Source organism: Geotrypetes seraphini, chromosome 12 (genome assembly GCF_902459505.1).
Source record: "Geotrypetes seraphini chromosome 12, aGeoSer1.1, whole genome shotgun sequence".
Classification (NCBI taxonomy): Eukaryota; Metazoa; Chordata; class Amphibia; order Gymnophiona; family Dermophiidae; genus Geotrypetes; species Geotrypetes seraphini.
Window position 1 is genome coordinate 80,559,176 of NC_047095.1, and position 21,898 is coordinate 80,581,073.

Consider the following 21,898-nt stretch of genomic DNA (forward strand, 5'->3'; position numbering starts at 1 on the left):
AGAGTCGTGAGCAAGTGTTACCCAGCAGGGTACTCAAACGTGAAACATCCTCGGACTTCGTGCCAGCAATATAAAATCCAGTGAAAATTCGTACTAAGGGCTCCTTTTATCAAGCCGCGCTAGCGGGGTTAACGCGTGTGACTTTTCATCATGCATTAACCCCTGCGCTGGCCCAAAACTACTGCCTGCTCAAGAGGAGGCGGTTGCGGCTAGCGCAGCCAGCGGTTTAGCGCACACTATTACGCGCGTTAAACTGTTAGCGCGGCTTGATAAAAGGAGCCCTAAGTGCTCTGATTGCAAGTCAATTTGCTTTTTAAATTTTCTTTTTTCTAAATCTTTTACTTTTGTAATAATAATACCATAGCCACTCCCAATGAGAAATAATAATTATTAAAAATGCATACGATGAGATCAATACATTAATAATAATAATAATAATAATAATTTATTTCTTATATATCGCTATACAGTGAAGTTCAAAGCGGTTTACAGTAAAGATACATTTTGACAGTACATGGGTTAACAATAAAGATACAGAATCCAAAGTTCTTGTAGGCTCCCCTGACATCCACTGCTTCCAAACGGATATACACAGTTTATAAAGAAAGCACCAAAATTAGCACTTTGATTATATGCCATTTGGCTAGTTTTGACTTCCCAGCGGCAATAAACCATTTATAGGAAGTTTTTTGTTATTTTGGGTACATAAAGGGGCATCCAAACTAAAACATTCACAGTCAACAAGGTATTTTACAAAAAGCTCGCTGAATGCAGAGCCTTTCGTAAAATACCTATGAAGCCATGAGAAATACACATGCACTTTTGTGGCATATGCCGCAGGAACAACTGTTTTACAAAGAAGTCCAAAATGGAATGGCATCATTTTGGACTCTGCTCGCATACACAGTAACACAAAGGCAGATTTTTAAAAAGGATGTCCAACTCAGAATATGGATGTCAAAGTCAGTACGTCACATAACATCCTGCTCTAAAATACATGAGAAATGGACATTCAAGTGCTGGCTTCGTCCAGCATGGACCTCCATTTTACAAACTGAAATGTCCAAACTATGTACAGGAGAAAATAAGGGGCATGAACATCTTTATGGCAGCCACGGAATGTGTACATTATAAAATGCCACTAATATAAGTGGGACCAGTGGTCAAGATAACAAGAAAAAAATAATAATCCCACTTTGGTATAGAGGGTCTTACACATTTCGATATAATCTATCCCTTGGATCAGTCATAGGCATAAAAACCTTCTTCCTCTTTTCTTCTTTCTTATCCGTCAATCACTTTTTTTTTTTTTTTAAATCACATCTTTAAAAGATATTTTTTTTCTTCTTCTAATCAATACTACATCATTCTTCTAGGGAAACATCTCAATTTACTTTGGCATTCCAGCAGCTTATTATTTTCAATCTTGTCAGCAAAAATAACTCAGTCTAAATGCTTCAGAGTATAGACAGCATAAAACAGTTTGTTCATTCCAAAAAGACATCTCAAATTATTTAGGCATTCTAGCAGCTTATTACTTTGTCTTATAAGCAAAGGCATCTCAGTCTAAATATATCAACTTATCACAAAGCAATTTGTTCATTCCAGAATTTACATATAATGAATTTATCTTGTGTTTATCTTCTTCAATCCAGATAAAGGGCTAGATTCACTAAGCCCACTGATCGTGTTTGCGATGGTGCACCAACCCGATTTTCCTCCGACCCAATTCACTAACCTCTGTGCTGACCATCCTCCGATCCGCACATTCAAATGAGGGGGAATGGCATGAAAAGTAGGAAGTTCATAAAACAATTTCAGCAACACTGACCAGTTGCTTGTTTAAAAACCCCTGCTCTCTGCCCCGATTCTGATTCTCTTGCTCTCTGCCCCAATCTCCTGCTCTCAGCCCCACTCTGTGTTTTTAACCCGCAGTGCAGCCCCGCTTTCAACCCGCAGGTTAAAACCACGGGCTCATAAAAGTTTCCAGCTCTGTGAAGTTTCCAACTCTATCTTCACGGTGAGGATGTGTCAGGATCACTGGACAGCGATCCATGCGATCGGTGGGGGGAGTGCCTACGATCACCCTCATTTGCATGAGGACATGTTGAGAATTTGTCGGCCTGCCACAAATTGAACACGATCGGGAAGGTAAGTGAATCTAGCCCAAAGTGTCACTTCCACTATATTAACATGACCTGCATTTCATGACCATCTTTCAGAGTTGCTGTGACTGGATTTTATATAAACAGCTTTTCAGCTATTTCTTCAACTCGAAACCTCAGCCATATCTAATAGGGCAGGAAAATAATTACCCCCATCCCCCGCATTAGGCTTTTTTTTTTATCACTGGCCATGGCAGTATTAGCTCTGATGCTCATAGGAATTCTATGAGTGTTGGAGTTAATACGACTGTGACTGGCAATTAAAAAAAAGCCTAACACAGCTTTGTAAAAGGAGCCCTAAATACACCATTCAAAACAAACTTACTCTGTTTCTGATGTTCAAACTATTATTTACTCCTTTTAAGCTGACTCAAAGACCCAAACCCTGATCTAAAAATAATAATAAATAGAACCACAATCTTCATAGACGCGGATAGTTTTCTCAGCCAATCACCTTTCACTATGTAGCTTTGGTATAAACAATGTTTTTACTTTCCCTTCTCATCAATCAAAAAAAAAAAAATGCTACCAAAGGGAGCAGAACCCTTTTTTGTTTTGGGGGCCCAAAAGCTCTGCCCCAGACCCCGCCCCCATAATAGTATTAATTGGAAATGCCATTTCTTCCATTAATTTTTCATATACACACAATATAATCTTATTAATAACTAGTCTTTAAGCCCGTTACATTAACGGGTGCTAGAATAGATGTGTCTGTCTGTCTTTGTTTCTTTATCTCTCTCTCCTTGGCCGCTGTCTGTATCCTTCTGTCTCCCCCTCCCCTCCCGAGCAAAGCTGTCTGCCCCCAGCACCTACCTCCCCCCAAAATGTCTCTCCATGGCCCTCTTCTGTCTTCCCCCCAGAGCAAAGCTGTCTGTCCCCCCCAGCACACCTCCCTCCAAAGCAGCCCCCTTTCCCTATCTCTCCATGGCCCCTTCTGTCTCCCCCCAGCACACCCCTCCCCCCAAAGCAGCCCCCTATCCCTCTCCCTGTCTCTCCATGGCCCCTTCTGTCTTCCCCCAGAGCAAAGCTGTTTGCCCCAAGCACACCCCTCCCCCCAAAGCAACCCCCTTTCCCTCTTCCGCTGACTCTCTCTCTGGCCCCCTTTCTCTGTCTGTCTGTCCCTCTCCCTGCCCCTGTGTCTTTCTTTCTTTCTGTCTCCCTCCCTCCCGCTGTCTGTCTGTCATTTTTCCCCATTTCCCTGTGCAGCAGCATTTCCATCCCACTTCCCTATGCAGCAGCAACAGCATTTCCCTCCTATCCCCCCTTTCCTGTGTAGAAGCAGTAGCAGCATTTTCCCCCACTCCCCCTTTCCCTTCTCTTACCTTCTCTTCCCTGCTCCGTTCGGCCCCTCCCCCTTCTTTTACTGCCGTTGTCGATCCGGCCTACTCCTGACCCTCCCACCGCCGACAAACCTCGGGGCTCCAGCCGCGTAGGCAGCACTTTAAACACGCTGCTTCGCGGCCTTCTACTGGCGATTTCCTCTGCCGCGTCTGTCTCCGATGATGTCATCAGAGACGCGGCAGAGGAAATCGGCAGAGAAGGGCGCGAAGCAGCGTGTTTATAGTGCTGCCTACGCCGCTGGAGCCAGGAGGCGACGGAGAGGGCAGGGGTGCTAGCGGCCGGCAGCCACCGCTTCTTGCCTCGCGTGAGGCCAGACCGTAAGCTGCGCATGCGCACTTCCTATGGGTTGCTACAGCTCACGGAAAACGGACGTACGCATAGGAAGTGCGCATGCGCGGCTTACCATTTTATTATATTAGATATACAATGGTAACCACAAAATTAAACTACACAAAGCACACTCTTTTTCCCCTCCCCACCACTGCACAGCATTTTTTCCTCTATCCTCTACCCCCCTGTGCAATGTTTTCCTCTCTCTCACTGTCCACCATCTCTCTTTCTCTCATTCCTTCCCTTGCTACTAAGGGAGTGGGAAAAGAGAGAGGGATCTAGGGTGCCTCTCCCCCATCCCTCTACTGCCACATCCAATATTTCTTCCTCTCTTATCCCCCGGACTGTGTGCAGCATCTTTCGCCTCTGCCCACCAGCCCCATGTCCAACATTTCTGCTACTATTATCCCTCTCCAGCTCCATGCCACATCTCTTCCTCCATTCCCTTTACCATCATGTTCAACATTCCTCCCTCTTGTATCCATATCCATCTGTCCCACTGTTTCCTCTCCTCCACCACAACCAACATTTCTCCCTCTCATCTCTCTCTATCTCACTCCTCTCCCATCATCATGTCCAATAATTATCCTTTCTTCCTTTCCCCATGTACACCATCTCTTTCCCTTCCACCCCCAGATCTAACATTTCTCCCTCCCTCCTTACCCTCCTTCTATCCCCAAGTCCAATTATCTACCTTTCTCTTCCCAACTGCCCTCCCATGCCATATCTCTCCCTTTCCAACTATCCTATTCTCCTATTCTATATATCTCCCTCCCTCTACATCAGGTCCACCATCTCTGCCTTTCTCTTTCCAACTGTCTTCCCTTCAAGTATCTCATTCCTGTTTCCTTCACAGCACCCCATACCCAACTACTCTATTTTTCTATCCCTCCACAATAATGTCCACCATCTCTCTAGTACCCTCTCTTTCTGGCCCTATAAGTTCTTCCCCTTCACCCACCACCCCCAGTCTAGCACGCTTTGGAAAATCATCCCCATTCTACCTTGAAAAAACAGTCCAGATGGTGACTGGATCTGGGGGAGGAGGATGGCCAAAATGGAGCCTGGGGAACACAACTATGACAGTGTATCAAAAATGCTGCGAGACCTGAACAAGGATCTGGAGAAAATGCTTGAAGAAATGGAGAAAATATCAGTGCAGGCTACCTGGATGGCCTACGACATGGTGGTGATATGGACCAACAAAGCCCTGGCAGACTCCATGAGAAGGTTGGAAGAGGCCTTTCTCAAGTGCAAAGAAGAGGTGGAGAAAACTTGGCAGGACATCCTGAAAGAAACAGTCAAGGAGAAGGAGTAAAAGGTCCTGTCTCCCCTCCCCCCCCATCCCTGCCAAAGTTAGCTTTTGTCACTCAATTATCGGAAGCTTTGAGAGTGCTATCAGCCTTGGGGCCCAGGGCAGCTGTCCCGTTTGCACCCCCCCTAACGTTGGCCCTGCCTCTCCCCTTCCGCCACATGTTAATTTTGTAGAAAAATGCTGTGGCCCTGGCATCTGCCCACCCTCTCTGACAACTTCCTGTTTCCGCTAGAGCTAGGGTGGGCCAGAGTGGAGAGCAGATGCCGGGGCTGCAACACTTTTCTAAGAAATTAAACATAGACATGCAGCAGGCGTGAGAAGTGGATGCCGGCGAAGGGGCGTGGCAGAGACTGCTGACAAGCAGGAACGCTGGATGGTAGCAAGATGCCGCTCCACAAGAACAGTTCCCCACAGGATGGGCAATTTTGGGGGAGGCCATGGCCCCTGTGCCCCCCCCAACCCTCCGTTCCGATGCCTATGAATGCTGCCATTCAAAATTTTTAAACCCTGTGGTTCAAATGTTTGAAGTTAATAAATCCACCTTTGTTCTTTTTGTGCAAGACATTTTCTAAATTTTTTTATATTTTAGGGTTTTTTTTTTCACATTATAAAATGACCACATAGATGGTCATGTGAAGGAGTAGCCTAATGATTAGAGCAGCCAGCTGAGAACTATACATATAATAGAGTTAATACAATAATTTTAATAAAAATGCTCACAAGCTTAAATGACACAGTAGGATATGTATGGTAAGAGAATGGGGAAGTAATGGCAGAGAACAGCAGAATCAAGGGTAAAATCTTAAAATGAGAGAGCCTGACAAAAGTGGTGATCTTTTTAGAAGCAGTATGAAATCTTTGAAAGAGATCGCCATTCTAATGTCCAAAGGCAAGCTGTTCTAGAGAGCTGGTGAAATTACTCTGCGTAACATGTGAGTCTCTAGTGACTCACTAGAGACTCACATGTTACGCAGAGTAATTTCACCAGCTCTCTAGAACAGCTTGCCTTTGGACATTAGAATGGCGATCTCTTTCAAAGATTTCATACTGCTTCTAAAAAGATCACCACTTTTGTCAGGCTCTCTCATTTTAAGATTTTACCCTTGATTCTGCTGTTCTCTGCCATTACTTCCCCATTCTCTTACCATACATATCCTACTGTGTCATTTAAGCTTGTGAGCATTTTTATTAAAATTATTGTATTAACTCTATTATATGTATAGTTCTCAGCTGGCTGCTCTAATCATATGGAATATGATAATATAATAATATGGAACCACTAAAAGATTTCAGTGGGACAAATGAATATGCACAGAAGAGTATGGTATGAAGAGGGAAGATAGGATCAACAAAAGACCAGTAGTAGAAAGCTGAAAAGAGACGAGAGATATTAGTTAGTCTAACCTTTATGCGGCCAAAGAGCTTTATATTCAAGCATATCACTTTGAAAATTGCCTTCATTGGGATGTGGCCATTTTTGGAAAAATTATCAGCTATCTGGACAGTTAACTTACTTTACACATCTAGACTGCAGCTACTTCAGAGACGTTGCTCATAAATTAGTTGCCGTTATGCTTTCCTCAAGGGAAAGAAATATATTGATTCTTCCGACAGCAGCATTAATAAACTGGTTTGTAAATTACATGCTGCAAGTCTGGCTAAAAGGTTGGTGAGACACCTATGATGATTTGAAAATAACCTTGGCCTAAAATTCCGAAACCATGTGTTACTGGTACACACCAACCGAGGTCAGTCTCTACATGTTCCATTCTCCAAATCATCTTATATTCACTCAGAAATCCTCTCTCATATTTGTAACACTAACAACATATTTCCAACAGTCAGATTCAGAAAACAGGCTCTTAATGGCTAGATCCTCTGAAAATAGTCTGGCTCATATTCAGACTGTGGAAGATCAACTTCCGCCCAATGTGCGGCAGTGGCTAAAAAAGCAAACAGGATGTTAGGAATCATTTTTAAAGGGATGGTTAACAAGACTAAGAATGTTATAATGCCCCTGTATCGCTCCATGGTGCAACCTCATCTGAAGTATTGCGTTCAGTTCTGGTCTCCTTATTTCAAGAAAGATATAGTGGCACTAGAAAAGGTTCAAAGAAGAGTGACCAAGATTGTAAAGGGGATGGAATTCCTCTTGTATGAGGAAAGACTAAAATGGTTAGGGCTCTTCAGCTTGGAAAAGAGACGGCTGAGGGGGGATATGATTGAAGCCTACAAAATCCTGAGTGGAGTAGAACGGATACAAGTGGATTGATTTTTCACTCTGTCAAAAATGACAAAGACTAGGGGGTCACTCGATGAAGTTACAGAGAAATACTTTTAAAACCAATAGGAGGAAATTTTTTTTCACTCAGAGAATAGTCAAGCTCTGGAATGCGTTACCAGAGGATGTGGTAAGAGCAGATAACGTAGCTGGTTTTAAGAAAGGCAATCAGGATAATATGTATATAGCCAATGTGTAAACCGCATATATTTTATGTGATATAAATTGTTAAATAAATACTATAAATTACAATCAAACTACTATCAAGTATAGAGGAGATAGGGAAAGGTCAAATAAAGACTACAGTTAACCATAATAGTGAGAGAGATTGGGAAGAGAGGGCGGTAAAAAAGGACGCAATACAATTTAGATCCAAGGGGATTATTGTTGCTTGAGATTCCTACTGCATGGCCAGTGAGCTAGAGAATGACACGGGACTGATTTTTCCCCATTCCCACGAGTTCTTTTCCTGTCCCTGCCCCATTCCTGCAAGCTCTGTCCTCATCTGCACAAGCCTCAAACATTTTAAAATCATAAGCGTTCGAGGTTTGTGTGGTTAAGGCTGAGCTTATAGGAATGGGGCAGGGTCAGTGTCAGTGAAAAAAACTTGCGGGGACGAGATGGCAAAATTGAGTTCCTGTGGCACCGGGGAAAAATTTGTCCCCTGTGTCATTCTCTACAGTGAGACACAACAATCACGAACATGGATTAAACAAGTGGAGGAAGGGGTAGCAAGAGAGAAGAAATGAGTTTTCAGCAAGGTTTTAAATCTCAAAAAAGAGGATTCAGATTGAATATACAGAGGAAGTGAATGCCATAAAGTGGGAGCAACAACACCAAAGCAAGAAGATCGGTCTGAGTGGGAATAGATTTTAGGAGGTGGAAGGATCACATAAAGATGTGGGTTAGCACAGCAGGACTTGATCTGTAGGGAGTGAGAAAGCCGAGCAGGAAAAAAAAAGAGGGTCAGAATGTCATTGACTCACCTTTGGAACATGAAGGATGCTTGCCTGAGTAAGTTAGCATCCTCTTAAAATTATTTCAGTTAAGTTAAAAAAAACCCCAACAACAGGCCAGGGGGCTTTCTTTGCTCTGGCACATCCTCACCCTCACCTCCGCTCGCATCCGTTTTTGTGGCAGGGGAATGTCGGCTGCAGCAGCAACTCTAAAACGAAGCCTACGGCCTCCCTTCGTGCTTTCCTTGTGCCGCGCTCCGCCTAAGCTTAAAACGGAAGTGGCGTCATTAGTAGGCAGAGCGCGGCACAAGGAAAGCGCAGAGGAAGGCCGCAGGCTGCATTTTAGAGGTGAAGGTGACGTCAGGCTTGCACGCTTAAAAGGGGGGAGGATAAGCCAGCCCACGGGGGCCCCCCCCCCAAGCCTTGGGGCCCAGGGCAACTGTCCCGTTTGCACCCCCCTAACGCCGCTGAAAAGTTCTCAGCCCAACCAAGAAGAGAATGATGTGGCTCTGAATGTGCATCAGAGCAGCGCAGAGCATTCAGGGTGCCGGCCAGTGCTAAAAACCTCTTGCGTGGTTTTGTAAAAGGGGAGTAAGTTAGGCAAATGGAACGATTGGCTGGGTAACATCATCCCACACTCTTCATCCTACTTTAATTTTAGAAAATCAGTTAAAACGAATTTGTTTAATCGATTTGTAACCTAAGATACTTTTTAGTTTTTCACTTCTTCCATTCTGTAAGCTTGTATTTGATGTCTCTGTATGGGGCTGATTGTCCAGCACTTCTTGTTGTAAACCACCTCGAACTATCATGGCTTTGCCGGTATATAAAAATAAAATTATTATTATTATCTAGGCACCTAGCTTTAGGTATCTTTTAGAGAATCTGTCATTTAGTGCATGTAGGCACCCAATGACATTTGCCATTGACTTGGTTCACAGATACCGTTATAGACGTGGCGCCCAATCCATGGGACTGGCACATGTAAATGGAGGCATTCATTTAAGCACCCCCCCCCCTTTTTTACTAATCCGTAGTGCAGTTTTTAGCACTGGCTATGGCAGTTAAAGCTCCGGCGCGTATATGAATTCTACAAGCATTGGAGCTGTTACCGCCACAGCCGGTGCTAAAAGCAGCACTACGGTTTAGTAAAACGGGGAGGGGTGTTTGAAGAACTGCCTCTAAAATTATTTCTTTTTTTTTTCCCCATATCGGAGGCACTCTAATGCTATTATCCACAAATTCTTCTTTTTCTCTTCCCATTACCAGGAACTCCACTTGCCCGTGCTAGCATTAAAAGCACAAAAGTAGACGGTGCCTCTTATTTCCGCCACAAGGAGCGACTGTTGCGCATCTCTGTTCGTCATATGGTCAAATCCCAAGTTTTTTACTGGATGGTTCTAAGCGTGGTGGCTCTTAACACTGCTTGCGTGGCTATTGTTCACCACAATCAAGTCAAGTGGCTTTCCAACCTTCTCTGTAAGCTTCCTATGTTTAACCAGACGTATATATTTATATTTGTATATTTTAATTGCTTTGAAATGGTGGAAATATGAACAATATGTGCAAATAAAATACAATGGTGTTTTCATCTTTCAGACTATGCAGAGTTCCTGTTTCTAGGACTCTTCCTCTTGGAGATGTCATTAAAGGTTTATGGCATGGGACCCCGCCTTTATTTCCACTCTTCCTTCAATTGCTTTGATTGTGGGGTACGTAGCTGGCCTGAAACTGATAAACAAATGAGTTCCTGCTCTCCACAGACATTCGTCACAACTGGACATTCTCCCTATAGCCTTAAGGCGAAGGCAAAGGCATCATGAAATCATTTCTTAATTCTTAATTATTTATTTATTATACTTGATATATATTACATGTCAAGAAAAGTCTTATCAAAGTGGTTAATTCAGTGATTCAAAATCAGGATTTTAAATTTCATGCAGTAAAAACAATGTAGCCAGTGGCCTCCTGTGATAGGGATGAGGCCCTATCATAAAATTTTATTCCTGCAATAATTGCTAAGTTTTGAGTTGTCTGGAGTCTAGCAATTGTATATTCAGGGAGTCCATTAAATAATGAATTTGCATAATCCAATCTACTTAAAACCAGATCATGAGCAAGTTTATGAAAAGCCTAGATCTAATAAGATGTAAGCATCAAAACATCCTCTAAATAATGAAGCATGGCACCTATAATTTTTATAGATAAAATTAATTAATGCCGCAGCAGGGAACCTACCTCCGTGAAGTCGGTGAGCAGAAGGGATGCCCATTCCCTCCCGCCACCACTCCCAATCGACACTGTCCGCGGCAGGAGGGATGCACACTCCCTCCTGCCACTGACCCTGTCAATCCCCCAAACCCCTGACACTCCCGACATCCCACGCACACACACACATCAAGTTGGCAGGAGAGATGCCACTCCCTCCTACCACTGGCTCTGTTGATCTCCCAACCCCTCGACACTCCTCAACACCCATCTGACATTCTTTGACACTCCCCGACACCTCCCCGAGACTCCCCTGACATTCCCCAACACACCCTGAAATCCCCCGACACGCCATCACACCCCAACATCCCTCCTGACACCTCCCAAACCTTCTTGGTACCCGGGGCCTGCATGGATTGAGCATATTCTATAACAATGTGCATAACTTTTAGGAATGTCCATGATCCACTCAGACCCCTCTTTCAAATTCATGCGCTAGATCTGGCACATAGGCCTAAATTCACTAACCCTCCAAACCATGTGCGATCCATTTCCATTTGCCGACAAATTCACTAAAGGCCTGCATGCAAATGGGGACGATCATTAACATGCCCCCTACCCACGGCTAGGATCACTAGAGAGCGATCCCCGCTCATGCGCACACCCTCACAGAAGTGACAGGAGAACCAGTCTCCTGTCACTGCTATCAGATCTTAGCCCCGATCTCTCCTGCCTGCCCTGCTCTGCCCCAATCTCTCTTGCCTGCTTGCCGGACTCTCTTGCTCTCTGCCGCTGTTCCCTGCAGTGCAAGCACGTGGTTTTAAAGTGGGTCTGCACTGCGGAGAAAAACGGCAGAGCGCAGGAGAGTCTGGCGAGCAGGCAAGAATGATCGGGGCAGAGCAGGACAGGCAGGAGAGCCAACACTAGCCCCACCCACCGGCCTGACACACCGGCCCTGCCCAACACCTCCCCCCCCCAGGCCCCAATCTCTCCTGCCTGCCCTGCTCTGCCCCAATCTCTCCCTCGCCCTCCCTCGGCTCAGCACGGCCCTTGCCCCCCTCCCGGCACGGCCCACCCACCCCCGGCACCAAAAAGTTGGGAACAGGAGGTGTGCTCAGTCCCTCATGCTCCTAGGCCTCCCACCCCCCGGTCCACCCCTGGTCGGCCCAAGCAGTCAGACCCTGCCCTCCCACCCCAGTACCTTTAAAATAGTTGGGAACAGGAGGGGTGCCCGGTCCCTCCTGCTCCTTGCAACAATCTCAGAATGTTTGGGATAAATTTTTGGGGTAAATGTTTGCGAAAATCTCAGAATGTTTGGGGTTCCATATTAAAAACTCCAACAGAGTAAACATCGCCAAGCAATAAACATACGGCTCAGATACATCAGGGAAGGAAAGCACTGTAATGTGACACTCAAGCTGCCTGCAAATTTAATTTCAGCAGTAGTTTGAAGATCTTGCACATATATAAGAAATGTAAATAAATATATAATGAAAAAATCTGCCCCTGAGTTTATCCCATGTTGGCTTGTGTCTCACTTACTGCAGTTTCTTTCTTTTCAAGTGATCATCCTGTGGAGAGTGCATATCTGATACTCTGTTTTGCACTTGTAGGTCACAGTGGGGAGTATATTCGAAGTGGTCTGGGCCATTTTCAGACCTGGGACCTCCTTTGGGATCAGTGTCCTACGAGCTCTCCGGCTTCTGAGAATATTTAAAGTAACCAAGTAAGGAAAAAGGATAGTGTCATTTTGCTCGTGTTTTCCATCGTTCCCTGTTGACATTCATTACAGTTTCAAACAGATCTGCTGTTAACCCCCCTCCTCACCAGCTCTGCTATTAAAGACTATTCTGCTATTCTCCATTACCTCAGAGACATTTGCCATTGTGTTTATATATTACTAAGGAATGTTTGTCACTTCTGTTCAAATCTATATTTCTATTCTTTAACCTTCTTATTCTAACTCAGTGGGTGCACGCCCTAGGGGGGTGCACAGCCAGCCAGGTCCGGAACCTCCTGGGACCTGCACTTCAGCGCATCTGCCGGTCCACCCCCGCAGCCAAGAAAAACATAGAAACATAGAAAAAATAACGGCAGATAAGGGCCATATAGCCCATCAAGTCTGCCCACACTATTTACCCACCCTCTTAGGTCTTCTGACCTCTTAAGTATAATTGTAATTATACTGTCACTCTACTGACCCGCTCATTGTAATTATACTGTCACTCTACTGACCCGCTCATTCAAGTCCTAGTGACCCTATCCTTGGCATGACCTCATAGGGATCCCACATGGGTATCCCATTTGTTCTTGAAGTCTGGGATGCTGCGTGCCTCGACCACCTGCACTGGAAGCTTGTTCCAATGCTCGATCACTCTCTCCGTGAAGAAGTACTTCCTGACATCTCCACGAAACTTCCCTCCCCTGAGTTTGAGCGGATGTCCTCTTGTGGTCGAGGGTCCCCTGAGAAGAAAGATATCGTCTTCCACCTCGACCCGTCCTGTGATGTACTTAAATGTCTCAATCATGTCTCCCCTCTCCCTACGCTCTTCAAGAGTGTAGAGCTGCAATTTGCTCAGTCTTTCCTCGTACGGGAGACCCTTTAGCCCCGAGACCATCCTGGTGGCCATCCGCTGAACCGACTCAATTCTGAGCACATCCTTACGGTAATGTGGCCTCCAGAATTGCACACAGTACTCCAGATGAGGTCTCACCATGGCTCTATACAATGGCATCATGACTTCAGGTTTCCTGTTGACGAAGCTTCTCTTGATACAACCTATCATCTGCCGTGCTTTAGATGAAGCCTTCTCCACTTGAGTGGCTGCTTTCATGTCAGCACTGATGATTACTCCCAAGTCTCGTTCTGCCGTAGTTCTGGTTAAAGTTTCTCCATTCAAGGTGTAAGTTTTGCAAGGATTTCCGTTACCGAGATGCATGACCTTACATTTCTTGGCGTTAAAGCCCAGCTGCCATATCAAGGACCAATTTTCTAAAGTACGCAGGTCTTGCTCCATAGCATCCTGTAGATTATAGCCGTTTACTATATTGCATAGTTTGGCGTCATCAGCGAATAAGGTTACTTTGCCTTGAAGCCCTTGAGTCAGATCCCCAATGAATATGTTGAAGAGGAGTGGGCCCAGGACCGAACCCTGTGGCACTCCGCTAGTCACCTCCGACATTTTAGAGAGGGTACCGTTAACTACCACCCTCTGAAGTCTGCCATTAAGCCAATCTTTAACCCATGCAGCTAGAGTCTCTCCTAATCCCATCGATTTCATCTTGTTCAGCAGCCTGCGGTGTGGGACGCTGTCGAACGCTTTGCTGAAGTCCAGGTACACGACGTCCAAGGACTCTCCTGAGTCCAGTCTTCTTGTTACCCAGTCAAAGAAGTTGATTAGATTTGACTGGCATGACCTACCCTTGGTGAATCCATGTTGGTTGGGATCCCGGAGATTTCCCTCGTTCAGGATCGTATCTAATTTATACTTAATTAGTGTTTCCATGAGTTTACACACTATTGAGGTGAGGCTTACCGGTCTATAGTTTGCAGCCTCAGCCTTGCAGCCCTTTTTATGTAGAGGAACGACGTTGGCTGTTTTCCAGTCTAACGGAACTTTCCCCGTACTTAGTGAGAGATTGAAGAGCACTGCCAACGGTTCTGCCAGAACGTCTCTCAATTCTCTGAGCACTCTTGGGTGTAAATTGTCCGGTCCCATGGCCTTGTTTACCTTTAGCCTTGCCAGTTCGTTGTAAATGTCCCCAGGTGTGAACTCAAAATTCTGAAACGGGTCATCCACGTCTTGTTTTATCATCAACTGTGGTCCGTGTCCCGGTGCTTCGCAGGTGAAGACTGAGCAGAAATATTCATTTAGTAGTTCTGCTTTTTCTGAATCCGCCACCGTGTAGTTTCCGTCCGGTTGTCTAAGGCGTACTATACCGTCTGTGTTCCTTTTCCTATCACTGATATACCTAAAGAAGGATTTGTCCCCTTTTTAATGTTCTTTGCCAGAGTTTCTTCCACTCGAAGTTTGGCCTCCCTAACTGCTGTTTTGACCATTGCAGATCTGGTCTTATATTCTACTTTAGTTTCTCTTCTCTGCGTACTTTTGTAGTAAAGAAATGCTTTTTTCTTCTCCTTAATGAGGTGCGAGATCTCTTCAGTGAACCATTGGGGTTTGTTGTTTGTTTGTCGTTTATCTACTGATTTTATGTAGCGATTAGTTGCTTCGTGTATGGATGATTTCAGGTACGACCACATAGTTTCCACATTGCCGGTCTCTGCTTGGTCCTGCAGCTTCTGATGAACGAAATCGCCCATGCGTGCGAAGTCGGTGCCCCGGAATTGGAGCACCTTTGTTTTTGTAATTGATTTAGGGGATCCTTTCTCAAGATTGAACCATACCATGTTATGGTCGCTGGAGGCTAGCGTATCTCCTACCGAGACCTCTGAGACGCTTTCCCTGTTGGTGAGTACTAGGTCTAGGATTGCCTGGGCTCTAGTGGGTTCCGTTACCATCTGTCTGAGATGTACTCCTTTTATGGAAGTCAAAAGCCTCCTGCTGCTGCTGGTTGTTGCTGAAAATGTGTTCCAGTCTGCATCAGGTATGTTGAAGTCCCCTAGCAGTACAGTTTCACCCCGTAGAGTTATATTCTCTATGTCTTCAATTAATTCTGCATCCATGTCTTCCAGTTGTCTTGGAGGTCTGTATACCACTCCAAGATACAGGCATTTTTTGCCACCTCTTGCCAGGTTTACCCAGAGGGATTCCCCGGTATACTTGACATCAGTGATCCTGGTGGTCTTGATGTCCTCTTTAATGTATAGTGCTACCCCTCCACCTAACCTGCCCTCTCTGTCCTGACGAAGTAAATTGTACCCCGGTATAGCCATATCCCACCCATGTGCGTCCGTGAACCAAGTCTCGGATATTGCCACCACGTCCAGGTTGGCATCCCTTATTTCAGTTTCCAGTTCTAGAATTTTATTGCCTAAACTGTGTGCATTAACATACATGGCCCTCCACACTTTGTGTTTGCTGAGTCCCTGTAAGGCTATTCCTGACTGAGTCTGTGTGGCTCCTAGAGAACAGTTTGCATATTGGGTCCTTACCTCGGAAACAGAGTGTCGACTCGTCCCATCAGGATAGTTCCTTTCCACACCAGTATATGAGTAGGTCCCCTTCCCCAACTTACCTAGTTTAAAGCCCTGCGAAGCAGGCGGGCTAGTCGGTGTCCGAAGACGTTCTTACCTCTGCTGGTCAAATGGAGTCCGTCTGGTCCCTGTAGTCCCTGCAGCGCCTCTCTATGATCCAGGAATCCGAAGTTCATATCTCGACACCATCCTTGTAGCCATTCGTTCGTTCTCCGGATGCATTCATCTCTGGCTCTTCCCTTGCCTCTAACTGGGAGGATTGATGAGAAGACTACCTGCGCACTTGTCTGCTTCAGCCTCTCACCCAAGGCTCCGAAGTCTCTGGTGATGGTCTCTGGGGTGTTCCTGGCAGTGTCATTCGTACCTATATGGATAAGAAGCATAGGAAAATGGTCATGAGGTGTAAGTAGTTTACCCAGGCTGGTGGTGACGTCCCGTATTTTGGCTAAGAATCCGGTGGGAGCGGCGAAAGCGTCCTTTAAAGAACACCTTCCTGATCTGGCTCTATCCCGCCCCCTTTGTGACACCACTGGACAGCGTTCTCAGCCATTGGTCAACCTTGACTGGGCGCTGTGACCCCAGGAGCCAGAACACTGATCTCTTTGGGCTGCGAAGAGTACAAAAGTGATCAGCATTCTGGTGCCTGGGGTCGCAGGCAATATCGACCAATGGCTGAGAATGCTATCCGGTGGTGTCACGAAGGGGACAGGATAGAGCCAGATTGGGAGGGCATTCCTTAAAGGTCTTTTGCCGCTCCCACCGGATTTTCTGCTGTTTTATAGAAGCTTATATTGAAGGGAAGAACTGTAGCAGTGGTGTACCAAGGGGTGGGGGTGTGTGTCAAAAAAATGATGAGCGTGGGGAGGTGTCAAAAAATGATGGGCCCCGGGTGTTACATTCCCTAGGTACACCACTGGTTGAAAGACAATCTCATCTTAGCATATAAACATAGATAGTAACAACAGATACTATGAAATTTCATGTTGAAATGCCAAGCAGTTGCTGAGAAAGCAGCAAAAAAACTCTAGGGGGTTACTTTTCTTTTTGCCTCGCCAATGTTACTGTCCTTCCAGTGTTCTAATGTTTCAACTGGTCCTCTCAGCACTTTAAGGGTTATTGCATTGGCTTGAATGCACTGGGATGAACAATTAATTCAACAATTATGTATAAAAATGTGAAAGTCAACGAGCAAGTTGTAAGTCATAATTTTTTCTTGGGCTAATTAAATGCAATTCATGACTAATTTTCAAGAGATTATATTTCTTTACTCCCCCCTCCCCCTTTTTACAAAACCGCAAAAGTGGTTTTTAACATAGGCCAGTACGCTGAACGCTCTGCGCTGCTCCCAAAGTTCATAGAGCTCTGAGTGTCAGGAGCAGCGCAGAACATTCAGGGCACCGGGCTGCGCTAAAAACCGCTTTTGTGATTTTGTAAAAAGGGGGGAGGGGTTAATGAAGTAAGGTCAGAGTGAAGTTGTAGCCAGTCACAAATGTACTAAGTTAGCCTGCTTGTTGACCCTTTATTTCTTCATATCCAAGTGGACTAGCATGGCGCACTTCTTTGTTCAAAATTTAGTTTTCAGTTGAGAAAAAGTACATTACTCATTCATTAGAGAGCAGAGGAAGGAAAGCACAAAGTGCTCTTGCAAAGAGAGTGGTTTGGTTATGGTGATTAGTGAAGAATTAGTAATGCTGGAATAAGAGCTCATATTGTCTCCCACACAATGTCCTTCAAGCACAATTGAAAGACTGCTGGGGGATAGCACAGATTATCCCTTTTAATCTTTCTGAAATTTTCATTTCCTTTAATGAATTTTTATTTTGCATCTTCCACAAAAGGAAGGAAATTTTAAAAGGCATTTCCACAGATTTTTATGAAGAAATTGGGTTTTATAAAATTGGATGTGTTTACCTAGACCTGAGTAGAGGCATTCTCTGGGTGAGCTTGTGGAGGGATTAGCATTTACACGCATACTACCTATGTAATGTAGAGGGGCATTTTCGATAGCGTGTCTAAGTCCGATGTTGGATGTTTCCCACAAGATGTCCCAAATTCAGGATGGGGAAACATCCATTTTGAAACCACTATACTGTACGTCCAGCATTATTTGAAAATGACCTATTTGGATGTCTTGGTCCTTAGGACGTCTAACTTTATTAGCCATTTTCGAATACAAAAATGTTCATGTTCAAAACAGCCAAATCAAGCCCATTTGGACATGGGAGGGACCAGTATCTTAATGGACTACCCAAGCAGGCATTCCAACAGGGAATTGAGGCACCTTAGGAGATACTATTGTGAACTTCTCATAAAGGGTACCAGGTACATATTTCACCAAAAAACCCTTTTAGTGTATGGTGAACCCTTCAAAACTCCCCAAAAACCTACTATATTCACCTGTCTACTATCCCAATAGCCCCTATGGCTGCAGGTGGTACATCTATGTCAGTACAGTAAGTTTTGGTTGGGTTTTAGTAGGCTCATTCTTTCCACTATAAATGTAGTGGATAGAGTGGCTTATGGACCTGAGTCCTCCTCTCTATAGTTCGCTGGCCCACCCACTAGGCCATTGTTCTTCAACCTTTTTACACCTATGGACCGGCGGAAATAAAATAATTATTTCGTGGACTGGCAAACTAATAAGACTGAAATTTTAAAAAAACCCATTGCTACCCCATCCCCGCAAGCTCGGTCCCATTAATCATCTGATCCCATCCGCACAAGCCTCAAATAGTTATGATTTTATATTGAACATATTTTATTAAAGTATAAAAAGAAACAATATTCTGTACAATTGTCATTTTATAAATATAAATAATACAGGGCAAGCATCAACAAAACCCCCGTCTCCCCTCCCCTTCACATATATCCCCTCTACTATCAAGAAAACTGAATAAGCCAAATTATTACAGAATGCTACACAAATATCATGCTAACAGAATACCACAGGCACACATGGCAGGAATGGTGTTAGGGGAGTGGAACTAGGGCAACTGCCTCCTGGTCAGAGAGAGCCCTAAGCCAGCTGGAAGCTAAAGACGCACTGCCTGGGCTTTGCACTCCCCAGTTATGTCTAACATCAGCTCTAGCAGGATACATATTTTAAATCTGATATATTCTAATCACAAGATAGAAATATAATTATTTTTTTCTACCTTTTGTCGTCTCTGGTTTCTGCTTTCATCTTCTTTTCACTCTCTTCCATCCAGCGTCTGCCCTCTGTCTCTTCAATCCAGCATCCTTCTTCAGGTATATTAGCGACAGAAACAGAAACACAGGCGGGATAGTACGCCTTAGGAAACCAGACGGGAACTATATAGAAGCGGACTCAGAAAAGGCTAAACTTTTAAACGAATACTTCTGTTTGGTCTTCACCCGCGAGGAGCCGGGATCTGGCCCTCTGCTACAGACAAGGGATAGTTCAGTAGACCCGTTTAGTAGCTTCAAGTTTACGCCAGGCAGTGTCTACTGTGAGCTGTCTAAACTCAAGGTTAACAAAGCGATGGGGCCAGACAACCTACACCCCAGGGTGCTCAGGGAGTTAAATGATGTCTTGGCGGAACCACTATCCGCGCTCTTCAATCTCTCCCTTAGTACGGGTATAGTCCCGTTGGACTGAAAAACGGCTAACGTCATTCCACTCCACAAAAAAGGTTGCAGAATGGAGGCTGCAAACTATAGACCGGTGAGTCTCACATCAATAGTGAGCAAGATGATGGAAACTCTAATCAAACGTCAATTGGATACGATCCTGAACAAGGAGAATCTACGGGATCCCCGTCAACATAGATTTACTATGGGGAGATCCTGCCAATCCAACCTGATCAGCTTCTTTGACTGGGTGACGAGGAAGCTGGATGTTGGGGAGCCCCTGGACATCGTATACTTAGACTTCAGCAAAGCTTTCGATAGCGTATCACACCGCAGGCTGTTGAGCAAAATGAATTCTATAGGATTGGGTGACACTTTGACAAAATGGGTTGAGGCTTGGAGGCAGGCTTGGAGGCAGGCTTCAGCGGGTGGTAGTGAATAGCACCCCCTCTGAAATGACGGAGGTGATCAGTGGAGTGCCGCAGGGCTCGGTCTTGGGCCCGATCCTGTTCAATATCTTTATAAGAGACTTAGCAGAAGGGTTTCGAGGTAAAATAACGTTATTCGCAGATGATGCCAAACTATGCAATGTAGTAGAAAGGAGTGCAACGGTCAAAAACTCAATGTCCGACAATATGACGCACGACCTACTCCTATTGGAGCGCTGGTCTAGGATCTGGCAACTAGGTTTCAATGCCAAAAAATGCAAAGTCATACACCTTGGCAGCCAAAATCCATGCAAAAGTTACACCCTTAATGGCGAGATCCTAGCAAGGACTGTAGCATAACGGGACTTAGGGGTGATCATCAGTGAAGACATGAAGACTGCCAATCAAGTGGAGCAGGCTTCATCTAAGGCTAGACAAATCATAGGGTGTATACGTAGGGGTTTCGTCAATCATAAGCCTGAAGTCATTATGCCATTGTATAGATCTATGGTGAGACCCCATCTGGAATACTGTGTACAATTCTGGAGGCCTCATTACCGCAAAGATGTGCTGAGACTGGAGTCGGTCCAGCGAATGGCCACCCGAATGGTCTCAGGACTCAAGGACCTCCCGTACGAGGAACGGCTGGATAAGTTGCGGCTATACTCTATCGAGGAACGCAGAGAGAGGGGAGACATGATCGAGATGTTCAAATATCTCACGGGCCGTATCAAGGTGGAAGAAGATATCTTCTTTTTCAAAGGTCCCACGGCTACAAGAGGGCATCCGTGGAAAATCAGGGGAGAGAAGCTGCACGGTGACACCAGAAAGTACTTTTTCACCGAGAGAGTGGTAGATCGCTGGAATGGTCTTCCACTTCAGGTGATTGAGGCCAGCAGCATGCCCAATTTTAAGACAAAATGGGATTGTCACGTGGGTTCTCTTCACAGAGAAAGGTAGGGGAGGGTCATTAAGGTGGGCAGACTAGATGGGCCGTGGCCCTTATCTGCCGTCTATTTCTATGTTTTTATGTTTCTATGTTTACCCCTCCCCCTTCCATATGGTATCTGCGTTCTTTCTATGCCCCTCTCTCCTACACCAGATCTAGCATCTTTGTCCCTCTTTCCTTATTTTTCATCTGATCTCCCTTCCCAGCATCAATCTCTTTCTACTTTGTCATTTCTCTGTCTCTCCCCTTTCCCTCATCTGATCTCTCCATTCCATCCTGACTCCTTCCCCTCCTCTAATCTCCCTGCCAGCTGTTTCCTTCCAATGTTCCTCCTCCCCTGTCCAGCAGTACCTTCTCCCTTTCTTCCTCCCCTTATCCAACAGTAATTCTCATCCCTTCCCCTTCTCCCCTGTCAGCAGTAGCCCCTTCCCCTCCCTTGTCCAGGAGTACCCCTTCTCCCTTTCCTCCTCCTCTTATCCAACAGTAACTCTCGTCCCTTCCCTTTCCCTTCTCCCCTGTCAGCAGTAGCCCTTTCCCCTCCCTTGTCCAGGAGCACCCCTACTCCCTTTCCTCCTCCTCTTATCCAACAGTAACTCTCTTCCCTTCCCTTCCCTTTCCCTTCTCCCCTGTCAGCAGTAGCCCTTTCAACTCCCTTGTCCAGGAGCACCCCTACTCCCTTCCCTCTCCAGCAAATGTTTCCTCTATGTAGGCTAGCGGCAGCTCTGTGTGCTTTTAACTTCGGCACACAGCTGCCCCTAAGCAGTATTTTAGCCGCGGTTTCATAAGGCAGCCTCGGGGCCTTTGGTAGGCCGGCCCGCTTTGATGATGCGATGTGGGCCGGCTTATCAAAGGCCCCGAGGCTGCCTCATGAAACCACGGCTAAAATACTGCTTAGGGGCAGCTGTGTGCCGAAGTTAAAAGCACACAAAGCTGCCCCTGCTTGTCTGGGGGTGCGGAGACATACGCGGCAGGAGCAGGAGGTGGAAGGCAGGAGTGTCGGCATAGCGACAGCAACAGGAAGTTGCACGTCAGCTGACGCCGGCACTTTTTGCTGTGGCTGGGGACCCGAATTCTTCGTGGACCAGCAACATTTTTTTGCAGACCGACGGTTGAAGAACTGTGCACTAGGCTACTTAAGACACCTGTGTGCTCTCTACTAGGCTTTCCTGTAGGTAGCTT

The 21,898-nt window shown here is 45.5% G+C and overlaps 2 protein-coding genes across 2 annotated transcripts in view; both read left to right on the top strand.

Annotated features, from left to right (window-relative positions):
• CACNA1E (calcium voltage-gated channel subunit alpha1 E) overlaps positions 1 to 21,898 on the top strand; it is a 791,083-nt gene that overhangs the window by 505,375 nt on the left and 263,810 nt on the right. Inside the window, exons 11-13 of the mRNA XM_033915447.1 lie at positions 9,658 to 9,867; positions 9,988 to 10,100; positions 12,210 to 12,322. Coding sequence (XP_033771338.1) covers positions 9,658 to 9,867; positions 9,988 to 10,100; positions 12,210 to 12,322 — 436 coding nt within the window. The remainder of the gene's footprint in view (positions 1 to 9,657; positions 9,868 to 9,987; positions 10,101 to 12,209; positions 12,323 to 21,898) is intronic.
• LOC117346741 (synaptonemal complex central element protein 3-like) lies at positions 4,880 to 5,154 on the top strand. The gene has a single exon (XM_033916798.1). The coding sequence runs from the start codon at positions 4,885 to 4,887 to the stop codon at positions 5,152 to 5,154; it is 270 nt and encodes an 89-aa protein (XP_033772689.1). The 5' UTR covers positions 4,880 to 4,884.